General features: G+C 38.1%; 1 protein-coding gene across 3 annotated transcripts in view; it reads left to right on the top strand.

Moving 5' to 3' along the window:
- Positions 1-1,628: 1,628 nt before the first annotated feature.
- The window catches only part of LOC104597262 (Tetratricopeptide repeat (TPR)-like superfamily protein), a 65,051-nt gene continuing 48,209 nt past the window's right edge, over positions 1,629-18,470 (top strand). The window contains exons 1-3 of one of the 3 annotated variants that reach the window (XM_010258716.3): positions 1,629-2,017; positions 8,848-9,004; positions 9,127-9,245. In XM_010258716.3, coding sequence (XP_010257018.1) covers positions 1,871-2,017; positions 8,848-9,004; positions 9,127-9,245 — 423 coding nt within the window. In that variant the 5' untranslated portion in view covers positions 1,629-1,870. The remainder of the gene's footprint in view (positions 2,018-8,847; positions 9,005-9,126; positions 9,246-18,470) is intronic. The other 2 variants (XM_010258717.3, XM_088897600.1) reach the window with 2 other exon arrangements.

Raw genomic sequence — 18,470 nt, 5'->3', positions numbered from 1 at the left:
GTTTGGTTTGTGGGAAGATTTGAGTGGGATGGGATGGGATAGGAAAGTGTAAAAATTAAACTTTCCATTGTTTGGTTGTTGGGATGGGATGAGAAAGTGTAAAAGGGGATAAAAATGGCACTGTTCACATTCATCTTCGGACGAACAGAGGCGACGGCTACCCCTTCATCTCCCACTTCTCGCACTCTATTTCTCCTATCTTCTTCTTATTTTCTTATTATCTTCTTCTTCTTCTTCTTTCAATCTATTTGTTTCCTTGACCTATACACCGACAACCCACGCTTAAACTCGAGGGTAAAAAATTCTTCCACCTCATATAACTTCAGTCTCGTTAATGGTGTCTGGCCTTCCCTTAAATCGTTAACAGCTGGCACTGGCGTGACCTGCGGCGCATCATTGTTGCCGGCCTTAGACATGATGCACACTGCCCCATTACACGATGTGCCTATTCTCTTTTGAGACAAATGCATAATAGAACCAAGAAACGCTGAGTGTGTGTCTCTCCTTGTTACTTAACTTTGTCGTTCCGTCTAGCTCGATTGAATATTCTTATCTAATAATTAGTTTTAGCTTGTTGATGCTCACAATATTTTTTTTCTTCCTTTTTGATCACTTAAGAGGTTTTATTCAATGTCCATTTCAATGGAAAATAGAAAGCTCGTTCATATGGACCCACTAGTTGCATTTCGTTTACCTTATTGCTCCGCATGTTCCAGTTGAATTATGGAGATTGAACTTGTTGATATTGATGGGAAATTATGATAATTTTGGCATTTTTTGAGGATTTCAATATGCCCGTATTATTTCCGACTCAAAAAGAAAAAAAATGGTGTCTTTGTAGTTTCTAAGGATTCCAACTTGCTGGAGAAGATGCATATGGGACTCTCATCGTCGATTTCTCTGGTTTATGTTAAATTCATTTTGTAGAAACTTTTTGGAATATTTGGCGTGGTCGCTACGGATTTCTCTAGTTTATGCTGGTGGTTTTCTTCTATCTGAATCGGATTTCTTTGGTTTATGTTGGTGGTAGCATGCGCTCTAGAGCAAGGACTGTGTTGTTGTTAATGCACGTGGACCTTCGGCGTCGTCGTTTACGGGAGGAGGGAGATGAAAACTCTGAATTTTCTCAAATTTTTCCACCGAGGTTGCACGGGTTTGGTGTGACCCCAAATCATTGATTTTGAATTCTGACATCCCACATTTTTCTCACCCCATCCCACTCTTTTCCTCAAAACAAATACGAGAAAATAAAATATTTTTGGAATATTCCATTTTTTATCATCCCCATCCCACAAACCAAACCGAGATTAAATGTCCTTTAAGAAGGTGTGCCGAGTGGCTCCACACGTTTTTTAACAGAAGCCCTCCGGAACATGGATGCTTAACATGAGCCGCTTTTTAACAGCTCAATCCAAACGCTGAAGCCTTCCAGGTTCTTGCGATAAGCGGTGTGGGTGTATGGACGTATGGTGGTACGGGTCAAAAGTTAAATACGAAACTCCAGTTCGGGTCATAACTCTTAAGTCACAACTCACTCCTATCGTCCTAAACCCGAATCCGGTTCCAAAACATTGATCGAAATATTACTCGTCACCAAACATCCTATTTAGGTTTTCACACACCGAGTTTGGTGTACCTAAAGGGCGCCATTTTGCCAACACGCAAATCCGAGTAATCCATCCAACGGAGCCGACGCCTAAAACCCTTTCTTAGTTCTCTTCACCCCCATTTTTGTTTCCTGAAGCAGTCATCGGAGGAGGGTATCTCTCTAACGCACATAGACAGACGCAAATGAACGAATATATAGATTAGAGAGAGAGAGAGAGAGGAACGACTCCAACGAAACCCTAAGATCCTAACGGCAACTGTAATGGCGTCAAAGTTCGGCATGGCGGGGGGAATTCCGGAGCGTCGGGTTCGACCGATATGGGACGCCGTTGACTCTCGCCAATTCAAGCATGCACTGAAGCTTTCAACTGCTTTGCTCTCTAAGTATCCCAACTCTCCCTACGCTCTTGTAAGTTGTCCTCCACTGTTCAATATATATGAACGTTGCGCCAACAGTGGAATATTGTGCCTTCACTTCACATTATCCATATACATTTCTTACTTGTGTCTATCGAGTACTTTCATCATGAAAGTTGTTTCAGAAAACTTTCATTTGGAACCTGCTTTTGTCGTCTTTCGTTTGTCATTGGAGCTCCGAGTCTAACAATGAACTATTATTACTTACTTTATTTGATGCACTAATTGTTATTACTCCTTTTGCTATTGAAAAGAAGAATAAGCAAGCTTGCGTTTGACTTTAGGAAAGATTGAAGCATGCATAATTCTGTCATGTGCACGTGTTCTTGTTTTGTTCATAGTTAGACAAAATTTTCACTATACGAGAGGTGAAATCCTGCTACCATATCACTCTAAAGGTGGATGCAATGCCAATAAGTGGCACTTTGAAGTGCTTCTGACTTAACATCTCAGTTACAGTGTGATGATTCTCTTTTTTGTACATTTAATGTTATGCTTTTTTGATTCCAATATCGTTTATTAGGAAGAGCCGGATGGTTTGTTTATGTTTATTGTATAGGCTGTTAATGCTATTACCAGTATAAGAAATTGTTTGCATTTTTCTGACGTGAGACCTTTGCTCCTAGAAATGTAGGCAGTGTTGGAAGTTTTCTCTTGAGAGGGCCAGTGCATAACTAAAATAAGGGAAAATGCTTATTTTCCCCCTAAAACATGTTCATCATTCCGTTTAGGCTATGTGTGGTTAAAATTCTTCAAAGAATTACTATTTGAAGAATGGGGTTTCAGCCAAAAATATTTCTCTTCTGATTATATTTTTTTTTAGCTTCACAGAATCAATAATTAGAATGTTTTTTCTCTGTTAAAAAAATATAATGTTTTCTCGGAGATCAGAAAAAGGAATTAGTTCCAACAGTTTTCATAAATTCAAACTTAAAAGTGATTCTTGGAATCACAAAATTCATCAAATTAATGAACGGAAAAGACGGCAGATGCAGCCTTAATGCATTAATGCATGCAATGATTGAGTGCTTTTATTCATCACTTTGAACCCGTATTACAATTAGTAGAAAAATGAAACAATTTAAATATGTGACAGAAAGCTATCAAAGAACAATTTTATTTTCATCAATTAATTATCAAATACAATTATTATGTCATCAATATAACACCTACTTATATGGTCTTAAATAAACAGAGAAAAATCAGAATCACAGAATAATAAATGAAACAGTTTAAATATGTAATAAGAACCTAGCGAAGAACAATGATTCTGAATAATAACGTCATCGGTATTAAACTATTAAATAATATGATTATAAACAAGCATATCAAAAAATAAATTATTCTATGATCACTAATACAGGGTGCATTACTCGGTGTGATGGTAAAATCTCGGGCTAAGCAAGCATGAGAATGTAGGTTTGAGTCTGAGACCAGTCATTTTGTGCAAAAAATGCCTAAGATTAGGACCATATCCAGTCTACTGCTCCCAAGATCCCAGATAGCTTGGACCAATATTGGAAAGTGTTTTTTTAAATAACTTCTTTGATACTAATGTGATCAAGGAGATTTTATTAATAAGAAGTCTAAGCCCCTGATTGATAAAAAAAGAAGTCCCAACACCTGCTAAGTGCTAAATATAGCAGGGAACAACACATAAACTACATTAACTGAGAGAGCAAAAAAATGCAAAATTACATGCTTTCTAGTTTTGGAACTCTAATAGTGGGCCTGGAGCTCCCATAACAGTTCATATTTACTAAATGCTAACCTCTCATTTGGCTAAAAAATTTGCCAAGATGGGCCTGGAGGACCTTAACAAATACTCTGTATTAAATAATAGCTAATATAAATTGACTAACGGAGTTTGACAAAGATTATATGAGATGAACCTGGTCCATCTCAGCAAACCTTTAATGAATTAATTGATATAGTGTTGGTTAGAGAAAGATGGAGCTTCTTTATTTCTTTTTGTCTCTCTGCCTTGATAATTTCTTTTTTAGAGAAAAATAAATTGAATATTTAAATACTTTTTTCATTGATTTTTTTTCATAGAGAGAGGCAAGATGATGTTTTCTTTTTTTTTTCCTGTTTTCTTTTCTTTTATTAACTATATTCTTTTATCAGAAGTAAATTTTCCATTGATGGAGATAATGATTGTGGCATCTTGAATTCTTTCCTTTTAGGTAACTTAAATAGTAGCAATTAACAAAACTGTGGAAGAGAATGTTTTGTATTGGTAATTGTTCTTTTTCTTTGTTGGCTAAGATTGGTATTGCTCTAATTAGACAATGGATTATGAGTTAAAAAAAGAAATGGCAAACATGGAATTTGTGATATTTTTTATTGTTTTGGAGGAAAGGTTACATGAGTCTATATTTTAGAACAAACTAGGGGCCCATTTGGCGTGTCTTTTTGGGAAGATCTTTTGGTAGCTTTGACATGCAAAAGGTGCATTGAGCTTTTGCATGAAGATCTGAGCAGCCCGAAGCACATTTGGCAGACGTGCGTCTCTCTACGCGAGATTAAAACGTGAGAAGCTTCATTTGGAGCTTCCCGAAATCAGCCCAAAATGGGCTTCTCGCGTCTTTTCGGCATTCCACCTTTTGGTGGCTAGATCTTCCATGTGCCAAATGGAAATAGACTGAAAATCGGTCTTCCCGGCTTGTAAACAACTGAAAGACCACGCGGAAAGACGCGCTAAACGGGCCCTAGATTAGTTCTATAATTGGGGACCAATATTAAGGTAATATTGATCTCCTCCCTCTCCCTTCCCCTCCCTCCCCCTTCTCCCCAACAAAAAAAATATCATCTCTCATTGGCAACTTTGTAGAAATTTGCAGGGGTGCTCCTTGCACTTGTCCAAGGCCTTACACAAGCATACTCTATGGCCTTGCTGGCTTGATTGTTGAAGGTGACTGTCATGTGCCGCTGGTTGTCCTTTAGATAGGCAGATCCATTGCTTCTCAGATTTCAGCATTTGGACTTTGGACTATAGAAGTAAGACATTTATCATCCTCCCTGAACTACTCATTCAATTGGTTCCATGATTGGAAAATGAGAGTGCTGATGCTCTAGCCAGGAAGGAGTCAATAGGAAGATGCTAGTTTGGGGTCTCTAGGACTGGAGATTAATGTAGAAGTGTACTGTAGTTTGATTTGGTTTTGAATGGAAGCCCTGTCCCTGTGTTTGTATGATATGTATCCGATCTCTATGAATTCTTTGTAATGTTGGTTTATGAATGAGCAATTAGAAAAGGCCCATTGCACATTATGTGATGGAGCAAATACTAAATGTCACTTCCAGAGGCCGCGATCTGCAAACCGGTGAGGCGATAAAGGCACTGTGGCATCCCATTCAACCACCCAACCCTATTAGACGAGATATGCAATTGGCTAATAGCTTCGTCACATACGGAAGAAGCACGTGAATGCCATAGGGGACAAGCAAAGGAGAATGTTCCAAGCTGGATATAGGCAAAGCGCTTAGTCTGTTGGTCTTGGGTGGTGAATCTTTTACAAGGAGAATGTTCCAAGAATTGGAGGAAAATTACATGTTACCGACTAAGGAAGCTCCTGCTGGTTACAAAAATATAAAAATATTGAGAGGGATGCTCCATGGAGATGATGTAGTGGTTTTCGGGTGAGGCACAAAGGAGATGAAATCAGCTTATGGGGTTTGTGCATGGAAAGGAATTATGGATTTTCAATTAGCTTTCTTGAATTTTGTTTTTCGATGAGCTGGGTGATGGTTTTCCAAAAAAAGGTGGGTGATGTTTCATTGATAAAATTTTGGGAGGATGATTTGGTGGGAATTGGTAATTGTGTGATCTTTTTGCCCAGGGAGGTACAGCTTAAGTAGGAAGAACATACCTATTGCGGATAGTTTTGATTATATGACCTTTGCCCCATTGGGAGATGGAGGAATGTGTGAGCTTGTTGTCAAAGTTGCAGCTAATTTAAGTTCAAATTGGAAGAAGGAACTTAAGATTGTGGAAGGAAGCTAAAAATGGCTTTCTCTTTGTTCAATTGTTTTCTAATGCTATTGCAAGAAATCAAGTGGAGAAATCAGAGAGGAGTACAGTGGGCAGGAGGATGTTATTTATGTTCTGAAGAGATTGTATTGCACTTGTGTATAGATTGTTGACTTGTTGTTTCATGAAATACATCTGGGGGTATTTCTTTGGTCTTTTCAATTCTGGCTTTTTGGATCACCGGAACTCTGGGGTGGATTTTTGCTAGGTGGCCTTCAAGTGGAGAAATCAGAGGGGAGTGCAGTGGGCAGGAAGATGTTATTTATGGGAAGTTTCTGAACACTTGTGTATAAATCGTTGTTTCATGAAATACATCTGGGGATATTTCTTTGTTCTTTTCAAATCTGGCTTCTCCGATCACCAGAACTTTGGGAGAGGTTTTTGCTAGGTGGCCTTCAATGTGAGGAAATATCAAGGGGAAGATTGCTTGGAGCTTTGTTTCTTTTTACCATATGTAGGGAAGTTTAGAAAGAGTGAAATATAAGGATTTTGAAGAAAAAGAAAAAAGAAAAGATTAAATAGTTTTGCTTTGCAGTAAAAGAATCATGCGGTGGATTTTATCTTACCAGGAGTTGAGGGAGTCTCCAAAGAAGATCTTGGAAGTGGTTTTTGGTCCTTATTAGAGCTTGAGATTAGAAGTTAATTCACTGACCTTTTTTCTGAGTTGTATTGCTTTATTCTTTGTTGTGGGGAGTTTTGATCGTTTGGTGATATCTCATTACCATTATGGATCATTCGATGTACTTTTTTTTCTTTCATTAATAAAATTTTTATTTTTTATTTTTTACCTAAAAAAGGGACAAGCAAAGGATAAGGTAGCTTACATCCTCGAGGACACATGTTGGGAAAGGGGATACCCAAGTACCAAAGCCCTAAGAGGACACGTGGCGACATCCTGACCAACCTGTGCCGCAGTGAATCGTCAGAATTTCGAACCTTTTGGATTCATTCTCTGGCACATTACAAAATGGAAGCCTTGTGTGGATAGGAGATCAGAGATCTCCATAATCTCCATGCAAAGATATCTATAAATACCAAAAGATGGTGGCTCAGTTGGTAGGATCTCTGACTCGTTGTAGCAGAGACCTGGGATCAAATCCCGCTGCCACCAGGGTTGGGGGGTGTAAGGGGATGGGGGATGGGCGACCCTCTGTTGTCTAGCCCCATGAAGCAAAAAAAAAAAGAAAGAAAAAGTATGATGGCCTTTCCATGCAAAAAAATAAAAAAATATCTATAAATACAGGATTTCACTGAGGGGAAAGGCCATGAAGTATCACCTTGCCCTCTAGAAACCCTAAGCTTACCCATTCCCTTCTGCCCAAGCTCTCTATATTCCCGAAGGAATCCATCTTCCCTTCAGGCAGACCCCCACCGTGCTCAGCCCAACCCTCCTAGAGTTGCGATTCCACCTATTTTTTCCATTAGCACAATTATTATGTACTGTTTAGAACAGACAATAGAGTTGGGCCTCCTGTCTCTTCTCCTATGCAATGAAGGGCAAATGTTGGTAAAAGCGGTCCATTTTTTCCTATTTGTTAGCATTTCAGGACACATGATATCTTATATCCATTTTGTGTTAGAAAAACTTGTCATGTGTGATGAGTTTTCTCATTTGAAAGAGTATAAGACTATAAGTGCATGAAATATAAGACTCACACCTCGTTTTTGAGTCAGAATGTTATTAAAGAATTACAATTTTGGAAAAAGTAACAAGAGATTTGTATTTCTAGTTATCAATATATTTATGCATGTTCATCTTCAGGCAAGTGTGAACCCAGGGAAATACATGTAACAATTCCATCGGGAAAGTTGCATTAAGAGAATTCATAGGAAGTGATAACAATGCACTTGCAGATTTTGATGATAATGGATGGTTCCTGTGAGTGATGAAAAAACTATATTGTAGGCCAGCTGCTCAAAACCTTTCAACTTTATAGAAATGTATTTAAATTGGAGCGTCAAAAAGGATTTTTATACAAGCCTTGATATACTAAATATAATAAAGGAAATGATGGACAATAAAAGGAAAAAAAATTCATTACACCTTAATCCTTTGATGGAACATTTAATTCTAAGTTGCAGTCTTGGTGTAGGGTGGACTGGTGCAAGGCATGAGCCCTACCTTGGTGTCTGAACTTTAGAAGGTTTAGCCCTAAGATGTGCCTCAGGTCCTTTTTATTGAGCTTTGCATGTTTTGTTTCTCGAAGGATGAATTCATGTTCTGTTTCTTTCTGCCTGCTGCCTGTTGTCTTTAAGACAAATGGATAAGTCCTTTTTACTTCCTTTTGCTTGCGTTATTAGTAGAAACAATGCATTTAATATGGTTAACTGGGTATGTATGATGTACATATATAATATATTTTTTGGCTGCACTATCTTATAATATTTAATATTAACTTTTGCCACCTTTTCTTCTTTTCTTGATGAGCAACAGTGGAATATGGTTTTATTGACAAATGTCGTGTTAAAACTCTCATCCTGTTGGGGGGGGGGACATGAGACAGATACAACAGCTCTAGGCTGTTTTCCCCAAAGGCTTGGTTCTACAACTGTCCTTTCAAGAAAGAAGTTGTTAAGCTAACATGATTGGAGAATTAGGCTTGTTTTTGCTCATATTTCTTCATGAAAATGTGCATTTATGTTATTGGCATATAATTTGCAGATACTGGGCAATGTTTTTTTTTTTTTTTGTAGCTGTACTTTTGAAGAATGAGAATATAATGCTCATGTGCTGTGTTGGTCCTTCAAGAGGCAATCTTGACAGCTGATGCTTTCATCTTCTCTCATAGGCACTCAAGTCTCTTATTTTGGAGAGGATGGGAAAACCTGATGAGGCACTGTCCATCTGCTTAAATGCCAAAGAGCAATTATATTGTGATAATGTTGTTCATATTGATGATCTTACCCTTAGCACCCTACAGATTGTTTTCCAACGTCTAGACCGCTGTTAGTATTTACTATTCTGCTTCAATGTTCAAAATATTAGTTTGCATTATACTTATGTGCTCTTTTCCACTTATTTTATTATTTATTTATGTATTGATTTTTGGTTCTGCTGCATTTACTAGTGGATCTGGCTACTAGTTGTTATGAGTATGCTTGTTCCAAATTTCCTAACAACTTGGAGCTGATGATGGGTCTCTTTAATTGTTACGTTCGTGAATACTCATTTGTTAAGCAACAACAGGTTGGTTTCTATCCAAGAACTATTATTATTCATATTATATAATGTTGACCTCTTAACTTTTACTGAATTATATTTTGCTGGGAAACATTGTCAGTATGGTAAGTGCATTTCAGAATCAAAAGCAATTTCTTTGGGAATGATCTGGCGAGTGACTTAAAAGAATGTTCAAATGATCAGAAAAACAGTGTTGGTTAACTTGACATGCAGGTTTTACTTAGTGAAGCAATTTAATTTTTAGAGAGGAGCCTTTGAAGTCCTAGTGGTATTTCATACAAAAGAAGAGAAGAGAAAATATAAATTTACTAATAAAAGAATAATAAAAGTCATGATAAAATTTAATAACAATTGTCTGGAGGGATATGGGTTTTTTTTTTTTTTGCTAAAGTAATGTCATTTGAGAGATACTGACACCTATGATACTTGGATACCTGTGAAAAGGTAATGTATTAAAATATCCTCCCAAACACCTATGGTACTTGGATACCTGTAAGATTTTTGAGTGAATCAAACAACCCAAATCACCGGTTTACAACGAGTATGAGGAAGTTTAACCTCTTCATAGAGACCTTTGAGTTGCGGGACTTACCTATTCAGAGGGCAAATTATTCGAGCAGCTCCCACTTAAGTTAGACAGATTTCTATTCACAACTGATTGGGAAGTGGCTTGTAGTTACAGCACTGCCAAGACCTGTTTTAGACCATTGCCTAATGACTTTGACCCAAGAGAGGTTGGGGGTGGCCCCTGTGCTTTTAGATTTGAGAATATGTGGCTTCTGCACCCTGAATTCTTGCCAAAGGTAAAGAGTGGTGGGAGGAAGATCAAGTGGATTTCGGATGGAAGGGTTATAGATTCTATAAGAAATTGCAATTGCTGAAAGTAAGAATTTAGATGTGGAATAAAGAGAGTTTTGGAAAGATTGAGGAAAGAAAACAAGAAATTCTCAGTAGAATAGAGGAGCTAGATGGTGAGGAAGCTGAGAGAAGTTTGAGTTCAGAAGAGAGGAAAGAGAGATGGGGTTGAAAAAGGATCTAATTCTAAGAAAAGAGGAGGTTACTTGGAGACAAAAGTCTAGATGTCAATGGCTCAGGGAAGGGGATGACAATGCCAGTCTTTTTCCATATGTTGGCAAATGGGAGAAAGAGGAAAAACTCAGTGTTGAAATTGGAATGGAATGGGCAAGTATTGACAAGAGATGAGGACATAGCCCAAGCCTTTGTGAATCACTTCAAAACACTCTATGAGGGCCCAAGGAGGTCAAGAGAAAACTTAGAGGGCTTGGACTGGAGGGTTGGAAATAGAGAGTTGTTGGATTCCTTGGAAAGGAAATTTGAGGTTCAGGAAGTGAAAAATGTAGTCTTCTCAATGAAGAGATCTAAAGCCCCAGGACCTGATGGTTTTACAATGGCTTTCTATCAAGATTGTTGGGAAATAATTGGGGGTGACTTGATGGAGGTTTTTGATGAGTTCTATGAGGGGCAAATTTAACTCAGGTGCCAATGCAACTTTCATCGCTTTGATATGCAATCCAGCCGAAGGATTTTAGGCCCAAAAGTCTGATAGGAAGCATGTACAAAATCATTTCCAAGGTTTTAGCCCTAAGAATAAAATATGTTATTCCCTCGATGATTTCTCCAAATCAAGGGGCTTTTGTGTTTGGGAGACAAATAATGGGTCAAATTCTCATTGCCAATGAATGCGTAGAGTTTAGAAGGAAAGCAAAAGGGACTGGTTTGCAAGTTGGACTTAGAAAAAGCTTATGACATGGTGGATTGGGAGTTTCTGTTGGAAATTCTTAAGCGTAGGGGTTTCGGCGAAAGATGGTGTAAATGGGTGAAGGGTTGCATTTGTTCATGTCATTTTTCAATTCTGGTAAATGGAGTAGCAAGAGATTTTTTTCCTGCCTAAAGGGGCCTTAGACGAGGAGATACCCTATCTCCCTTCCTTTTTACTCTGGTAACTGATGTGTTGAGTGAATTGATCATAAGGGCAGATGCCAACAATATGGTTAGAGGCTGGAGAGTTGGAAGGGATGAAGTGGTGGTTACACACCTACAATTTGCAAATGATATTATTTTGTTTTGTGAAGGGAAAACAAAAAAACTTATGAACTTAAAAAGGATAATCCAGAAATTTGAAAAGATCTCCAACCTTAAGATTAATCGGGGCAAGAGTTGTGTGGCAGGAGTAAATTTAGGGAGTGAAGAGGTGATTCGTCTAGCTTGACTATTGGGTGTGAAGTAGGGGATTGGCCATTACAATATTTGGGACTACCATTCGGAGGAAATCCTAATATAGGTAGTTTTTGGTATCTAGTGATTGAGAGATTTACAAAGAGACTTGTGAATTGGAAGAGAAACTATATTTCTTTGGGAGGTAGGATAACCCTAATAAAGTCAACTTTGGCTAACTTATTAGTGTACTTCCTATCTACCTTTAGGATACCGGTGAAAGTGGCAAACCATCTAGAGAAGATTATGAGAAACTTCCTTTGGGAACCAGGAGACACCAAAAAAGACCACCTAGGGAAGTGGGAGGTGGTTTCTAGAAGTAGAGATGAAGGGGGCCTAGGAATAGGAAATCTTAGGCTAAGAAACATAACATTATTGGAGAAATGGTTATGGAGATTGCTGTTGGAACAAGACAGACTTTGGCATAGAGTGATTATTAGTATTCATGGATTGGCAGACAATGGTTGGGATGCAGGAATCGACCCTAGGGCTTCTCGATGCTCTCTTTGAAAAGCTATTCATGGTATTTTACCTTCATTCCTTCCTTACGTCAAAATTGATGCTTGTGCAGGAAATAAAGTGTTGTTTTGGGAAGATGTTTGGGTTGGAGACATTCCCCTTAGTGAAAGGTTCCCTTCTATTTATTCACTATCAAAAAATAAAAGAAAAGTGATCTCTTCAGTTTTTATTGATACTTCTTGGGACTTGGGTTTGAGGAGAGGTCTAAGGGAGTCGGAAATGGCAATGGTGGATGAATTAATTAACCTTCTAGGGTCAACCTACCTAGATCAATCTTGTTTGGATAGTAGAATTTGGAAACCTTTCCCATATGGTGTTCTCACTTGTTCCTCCTTCTTTGATGTCCTCATTCAATCATCAAACCCTTCAAGGAGCTTTCCTTCAAAGGAGATTTGGTGTCAACTTGTAGCCCCAAAAATTCAGGGTTTTTGTTGGGAGGTGGTTCTCCAAAAAATAATACTCTAGATATGCTGCAAAGAAAAAGGCCAAATGTATGCCCATCACCCCATGTTTGTAGCTTCTGCTTGGGCTCTATTGAGATGATCACACACCTATTAATTTCTTGGGCATTTGTGTGCTTTATTTGGGCCTGGTTCTCTTCTATCTTCGGTTGTAGGTGGACACCTCCCCTAGATGTGCCTTTTTGACCCAAGCTTTTTCAGGCAATTGAAGAGGTGTGGAAGATTAATGTGGAGACCCACAAGAGCAGCTATCTTATGGTCAGTTTGGGAAGAAATGAACAATAGAATCTTTAAAGGAGTGGAGAAATCCAAGGAGGCAATTGTAGAAAAGATAATCATTATGACTATTCAATGGTTGAAAACTTTGGATTTGTTTAAGGTCTTCTCAGCTGAAGACATTTACAGTAATTGGGAAGTGGTGGCATCTACAACTTCCATAAAACCTACTGTGCAGGAATTGTGGTCTCCACCAACACAACAAAGAGTGAAATTGAACTTCGACGGGAGTTCCAGAGATAACCCAGGCCCTTCAGGTATAGGAGGAGTATTCGGAGATGAAAATGGAAGAATTGTGGCTATGTTTTCAGGACCAATATGAGTGGGGGACTCATTGAGAGCGGAGGTGATGGCCTTGCTTCAAGGTGTAAGATATGCCACACTATTGGGGTTACACCAAATTGAGATAGAAGGAGACTCTAAATTGTTGATTGAGTGGCTGCAATCTGGTAAGTTGGGAGCTTGGATTTATAGGCAACACATAAGGGAAATCCTCAACACAACAAGGGAGATCGGTGCATGCTTCAAATGGACAAGGAGATCAGCTAATGGTTTAGCTGACACGTTGGCTAAACAAGGGACTGTGAGGGAGAGAATGCTCTGGGCAGTTTTGTAAGAAAGATTACTGGGGGCTTAACACCTGTTTAGGGGTTGACAGCTGCACTTAACTCTGGAAAGTTATTCTTAAGTTGTATTAATGAAGTTACTGTTTCCAATAAAAAAAGGTAACGTATTGTGTCAGATACTTAAATTTTTAGTGTAAAGTCCATTATCTGATGCCTTGTCCTCCATGTATCTGAGAATCATATATTATTGCTTTATAAGTAAAAAGGATAGGGGTAGACACCCTACATTCAATTAGAAAGACAGATGAGTGGAGCATGGTGACACGACCAAATAATACAATCATATACAAGAAGAGACAGAGGATCTCTTGTGTGGGCTGTTCGTGCTCCAGAATATGTGCTCTTTCCACATCATCTCCTGCTGATGCATCGGCCTTAGTATTTGTGGATCTAGGAACCCATCTTAACAAGTTGTTCAACGCGGATGTTTATGATCTTTCCTCTCTTATGAGGGGTCAGAGTGACCAAGGGCCATCAGAAAGTAAGGAAGGAGCATCCAGATACTAATACCTGTGAATGACCTTTTTGAGCATTCTCTGCAACCTCACTGTCATTCTTCTTAACCTTTTTCTAAAAAAAGGATTATTATGTAGTTTTGGGAGTTTAAAGGGCCTATCTATAATTTTGTAATTGTGGTATTTTTTTTGAAACCTTAAGGTAAAGTATTTCATTTGAAAATTCCACAAAAAATACAAAGATCTCCCCTGTACAATGAGATTCTGTACAAGGATATAACTGTATCTGACCCTTTACAAGTTCCCAAATACATCAGGAAGATCATTCTATAGCTTTACAAAAAGAAAATTCCAATAAAAGAAAGTATTTGAGTATCTACTTCTAAATGAATAGTTGCTTGCCGACCAAGAATAGACCATGCCCAAAAACTTTTTGAGAACCTCTTCTTCTGAACACTGATTCCCCTCAAATATTCTGCTATTTCTTTCACTTCATACTGTCCAGAACATTGCAGCCATGACTCCTGGCCTGCCATGCTTAAACCTCTCAGATGTCAAGCACCCATAAAACCTTTGACATAAGCCAGGACTACTAGAAATTTATGGTCTTTTGGACCAATTTAATTTGAAGTATGAGATAATTTAGGGTTTGAGGGAGTGAAGGGAAAGATTGGCTGTGCTGATTGTATTTTTCAATTTTCTCACAGTGGATTAATCTCCTCCTGTGGGCACAGGCCTTGTGGTCAAATATGTAATTATTGTCTTTTTTTGATGTAGAACCTAGCTTTGATACAAAATCGTTGCAGGATGAGTCTGCAAAATAAGAACAAAAAATATAAAATAACCTGAAATTAACATTTAGAGGAAACATTAGGAACCAGAACTTTAATAATATGTTTTTGGAAGAATTTGTACCATCAAGAGAGTTTGACATGCTAGGGAAAAGATCTGCAGTTCCAGGGAGAATGGGGGTCTAGGGATCGGATCAGTGAAAAATATCAGCACAGCCTTGCTAGGGAAGTGGTTATGGAGATTCAATGAGCAACCGGATAGTCTGTGGAGAAGGTTAATAGTGTGTAAATATGGTTCAAGCAGCAGGGAGTGGGAGACTGAAGAAGTTAGATCATCCTATGGATGCTCTCTGTGGAAGAAAATTCAGAAAGTTCATCCTCAGTTTTTGAAGGGAATAAAATATGAAGTCGGAAATGGCCTCAGCGTACTTTTTTGGAAGGACTTCTGGTGTGGAAATGGCTCTTCAGTGACTCTCTTCCCTTATCTGTTTGAGATTTCTGTTAACAAGGATGCAACAGTGGCTGGTTGCTTGGAGAGGTAGAATGGACAGTGTATCTGGAACCCCCAATTCAGGAGAATTTTAAATGATTGGGAGGTGGCTTCTTTGGTCAGCTTGCTCCAAATTCTGTATGACTCGAAGACAACTGGAGTAGGGGAGGATAAAAGGAAATGATTCTGAGAGAAACTGGGCACCTTTTCAGTGAAATCCTTTTTTAACAGCTTGACAAGGGAGAGGGGCCTTCTTCTTTTGCAAGTGACAGGATTTGGATTAGATCTATTCCTTCTAAACTGGCTTTCTTTGTCTGGTCGGAAGTGCTGGCTAAGATCTTAACAAAGGAAAATTTAGTTAGAAGAGGTCTAGAGGTGGAGGATATGGCTTGTACACTATGTGTTGGAAATGTGGAGCCTTCTGGTCATTTGTTGATTCACTGTAATTTTTCTTACTGGATTTGGATGAGTCTGCCGAGATTGTTTGGGGTTAAATGTGCTTCTCGGCCAATGTGAAGGGATTTATAGGGGCATGGGCACTTGGAGGTTTATCTAGGGCTGGAAAGATAGCTTGGAGCATCCTCCCTGCAGCAGTTTTCTGGGCAGTATGGTGTTAAAGAAATAGTAGATTATTCAAAGGAAGACAATCCTCAAAAGAAGTTCTCAACAGGATTTTAGGGATGGTGCATTCTTGGTTGACAATCCATCCATTATTCAAAAATAGACATATTTCTTCCTTTTTTGATTCAGATTTCCTTTTTGTATGGAATTTATTTATTTTTGATCAATAACTCAGAAAATTGATTTCATCAAAATTAAATAAAGCAGTACAACCACAAGTTGCGAAGGAAACAAAGAGGACACCAGATTTCTAAACCCCCAAATATTACATATAGGCCCAAAACATAGACTGTCTTTGTACCCCTTGTTTAGCCAAACTATCTGCAAAACTGTTGGCTGATCTTCTAACCCAATTAATTTGAATCAGCATATCCCTGGAGAGCCTTTTGAATCTCCTAAGGCCATTCCTTAGGTGCCAAGAGACTCCTTCCCCTTTCCTTTAGCAGTCCACAATTGTTTTTTGTAAGGAATTAATAGCTTTTTTTTTTCCTGAAGGGTGGCTATATTGGTAAATCTGTTTCCCTCTGTTCAGCTTCTCATTGTACAGAGGCTTCATTGTATTTTGGCTCTTTGATCTTAATGAAATACTTTTCCTTACACTCCCTTTGTTTTCTGTTTTTGGGGAGTCTGTTTTTGGGCTAGTTTTTAATCTTTTCTCTTTGCACTCCTTTTGTTTTCTGTTTTTGGGGAGCTAAGATATTTATCTCCCCTCTTGCATGCATATTCCCTCTTTTCTTTTAATTTAATGAAGCTGGTGTTATTGATAAAAAAAAAACTTTTCCTTACACTAAAAAAAGAAAGTTTGACATCAACACTAAAGAAAACTAAACCAAAGGCAATATTTTAATTATGGTCCTCCTTTGTAGCAATGATGCAACCTTATAAACTTATTTCGCTAATCTAATGACTCCTAATCATTCTCCAATCATTAGTTGATTAGCTTCAAAAGTGAATAGAACTTTTAAAGAACCTAAATATCAATTTCTGACTAATTACAATTTTTACACAAAGTTCTAAGAGGGAAACAATCTCTGCAGCAATTACATACCAAAGTAAATCCTAAAACTACTAGAACTTTAACTCAAAATCCAAAACAATCTAAAGAATAATCCCTTCATATATTCATCAACTGCCAATAAATTGTCGTATCTTGCTTAATTCATGTCCAGATTGTATGATCTTGGATTTGTTGCATGAATCATTGAATTATCTTCCTAATGGCACCAAAATCTAGCCAAATGAGCAGATTTGGACACCCCATTTTTTCTCCATGTAGAGTGACTAATGGCTCTAGGGATTTGCCAATAGAACTAGTAGAGGACAAAAGCAGTAGATGAAAAACAGTAGATCAATCACACAGCAGCAATCTGCATTGAGGGGAATAGAAATTTGTAACTTCTAAAAGTAATACAATTTGAACAGAATTGATATATTTGTGTGTTCAGTGTTCTCTACAATTTGCCTCTATAGGCATGTAGACAAATCTGCTGCCTTGTCAAAATAGTCCCAACTCTAATGATAATTCTAAATTCTAATCCTAATCCAAAACCACTGAAATGATGGATACCAAATTTATGGATGCAAGCTTAACAGACTTCTGGTCTTAACAAATGATTATAAACTTTCTAGAAGAATTTATGAAACTACCCAATTCTGGTCTTAACAAACGACTGATTGTAACCCACAAACTACTATTTTTTTTTTGATCAGCAAAGGTATGTTTTATTAAGCATTATGTTGAAATTGAGCTTACAAATTTGTGGGTAGTTTGCCCACACCCATAGGAGTAAACAAATACAACTAGAGTTGCAATCCCCAAAAATCAGCCTTACAATTTAGCCCAAAATAAGTGCGGCATGTTTGCCCCCTGTTTAGCTAAAGTATCTGCCATGCCATTAGCAGTTCTTCTCACGCACTTGAAAGTAACACTCAGTTCCCTTGTTATCATTTCAATTTCCCTAATCCTTTGCCTGTAAACCCAAGGGATTTGGCTTTGAAATTTTTGTCAAGGAAATCACCACCTGAGAGTCCCCTTCCACTTCTAACCTTTGAAAACCAAACTGTTTTGCAGGTTTCAGCCCTTGAAGCAGGTCCATTAATTCCGCTGTCAGTGGATCCTCTTGCTCTACAGGACCCAAATAAAGTGCTAGTACCTCACCTTCTGTACCTCGAAATACACCCCCTAAACCAGCCTGCCCTTCATTTCCCATAAAACTTCATCAAAAGTTAGTTTCACAAAATTAGGTGCTGGTGGTCTCTATTTCTAAGAAACCAGAAAATCAGAAAATAAATTTTAATAACTCTAAAAAAGTACTAAATCTAATATCCCAAAAATTGTGCAATTTCCGCTGGTTTAATAACTCTTGATTTATTCTTCCGTAGGTTTTCCTTGCTTTCATATTTGCATCAGAGATAGACTAGAGATTTTTTCTCTTCAGTATTCTGACTTAAAACACAAGCAATTCACCAACAATTTTAAATGTTTGACTCTTCAGTATGTCTAAAGATCATCTCTAGGAGAACACCTAGAGGCACTATTAGAATTTGACACCTAATACCATCTTGAAGGAATCAATACTGTCAGTAAATTTGGAATACCTTTCAAAAAAAGGAATGAACACTGGCAAAAAAATTCCTTCTCAACAGATGACATCATCAGAAAGTGGAGAGAAGCGGCAAGCACATCCTCTAAAAAAACTAGCCTTTAGAAGTTGGACGCCACCTGATAGGGGGCTCTTGAAACTCAATTTTGATGGA

This window comes from Nelumbo nucifera, chromosome 2, assembly GCF_055504915.1.
Source record: "Nelumbo nucifera cultivar China Antique chromosome 2, China Antique-T2T, whole genome shotgun sequence".
Classification (NCBI taxonomy): domain Eukaryota; kingdom Viridiplantae; phylum Streptophyta; class Magnoliopsida; order Proteales; family Nelumbonaceae; genus Nelumbo; species Nelumbo nucifera.
Note: the sequence above shows the minus strand (reverse complement) of the source record. Positions and strands in the feature narration are given on the sequence as shown.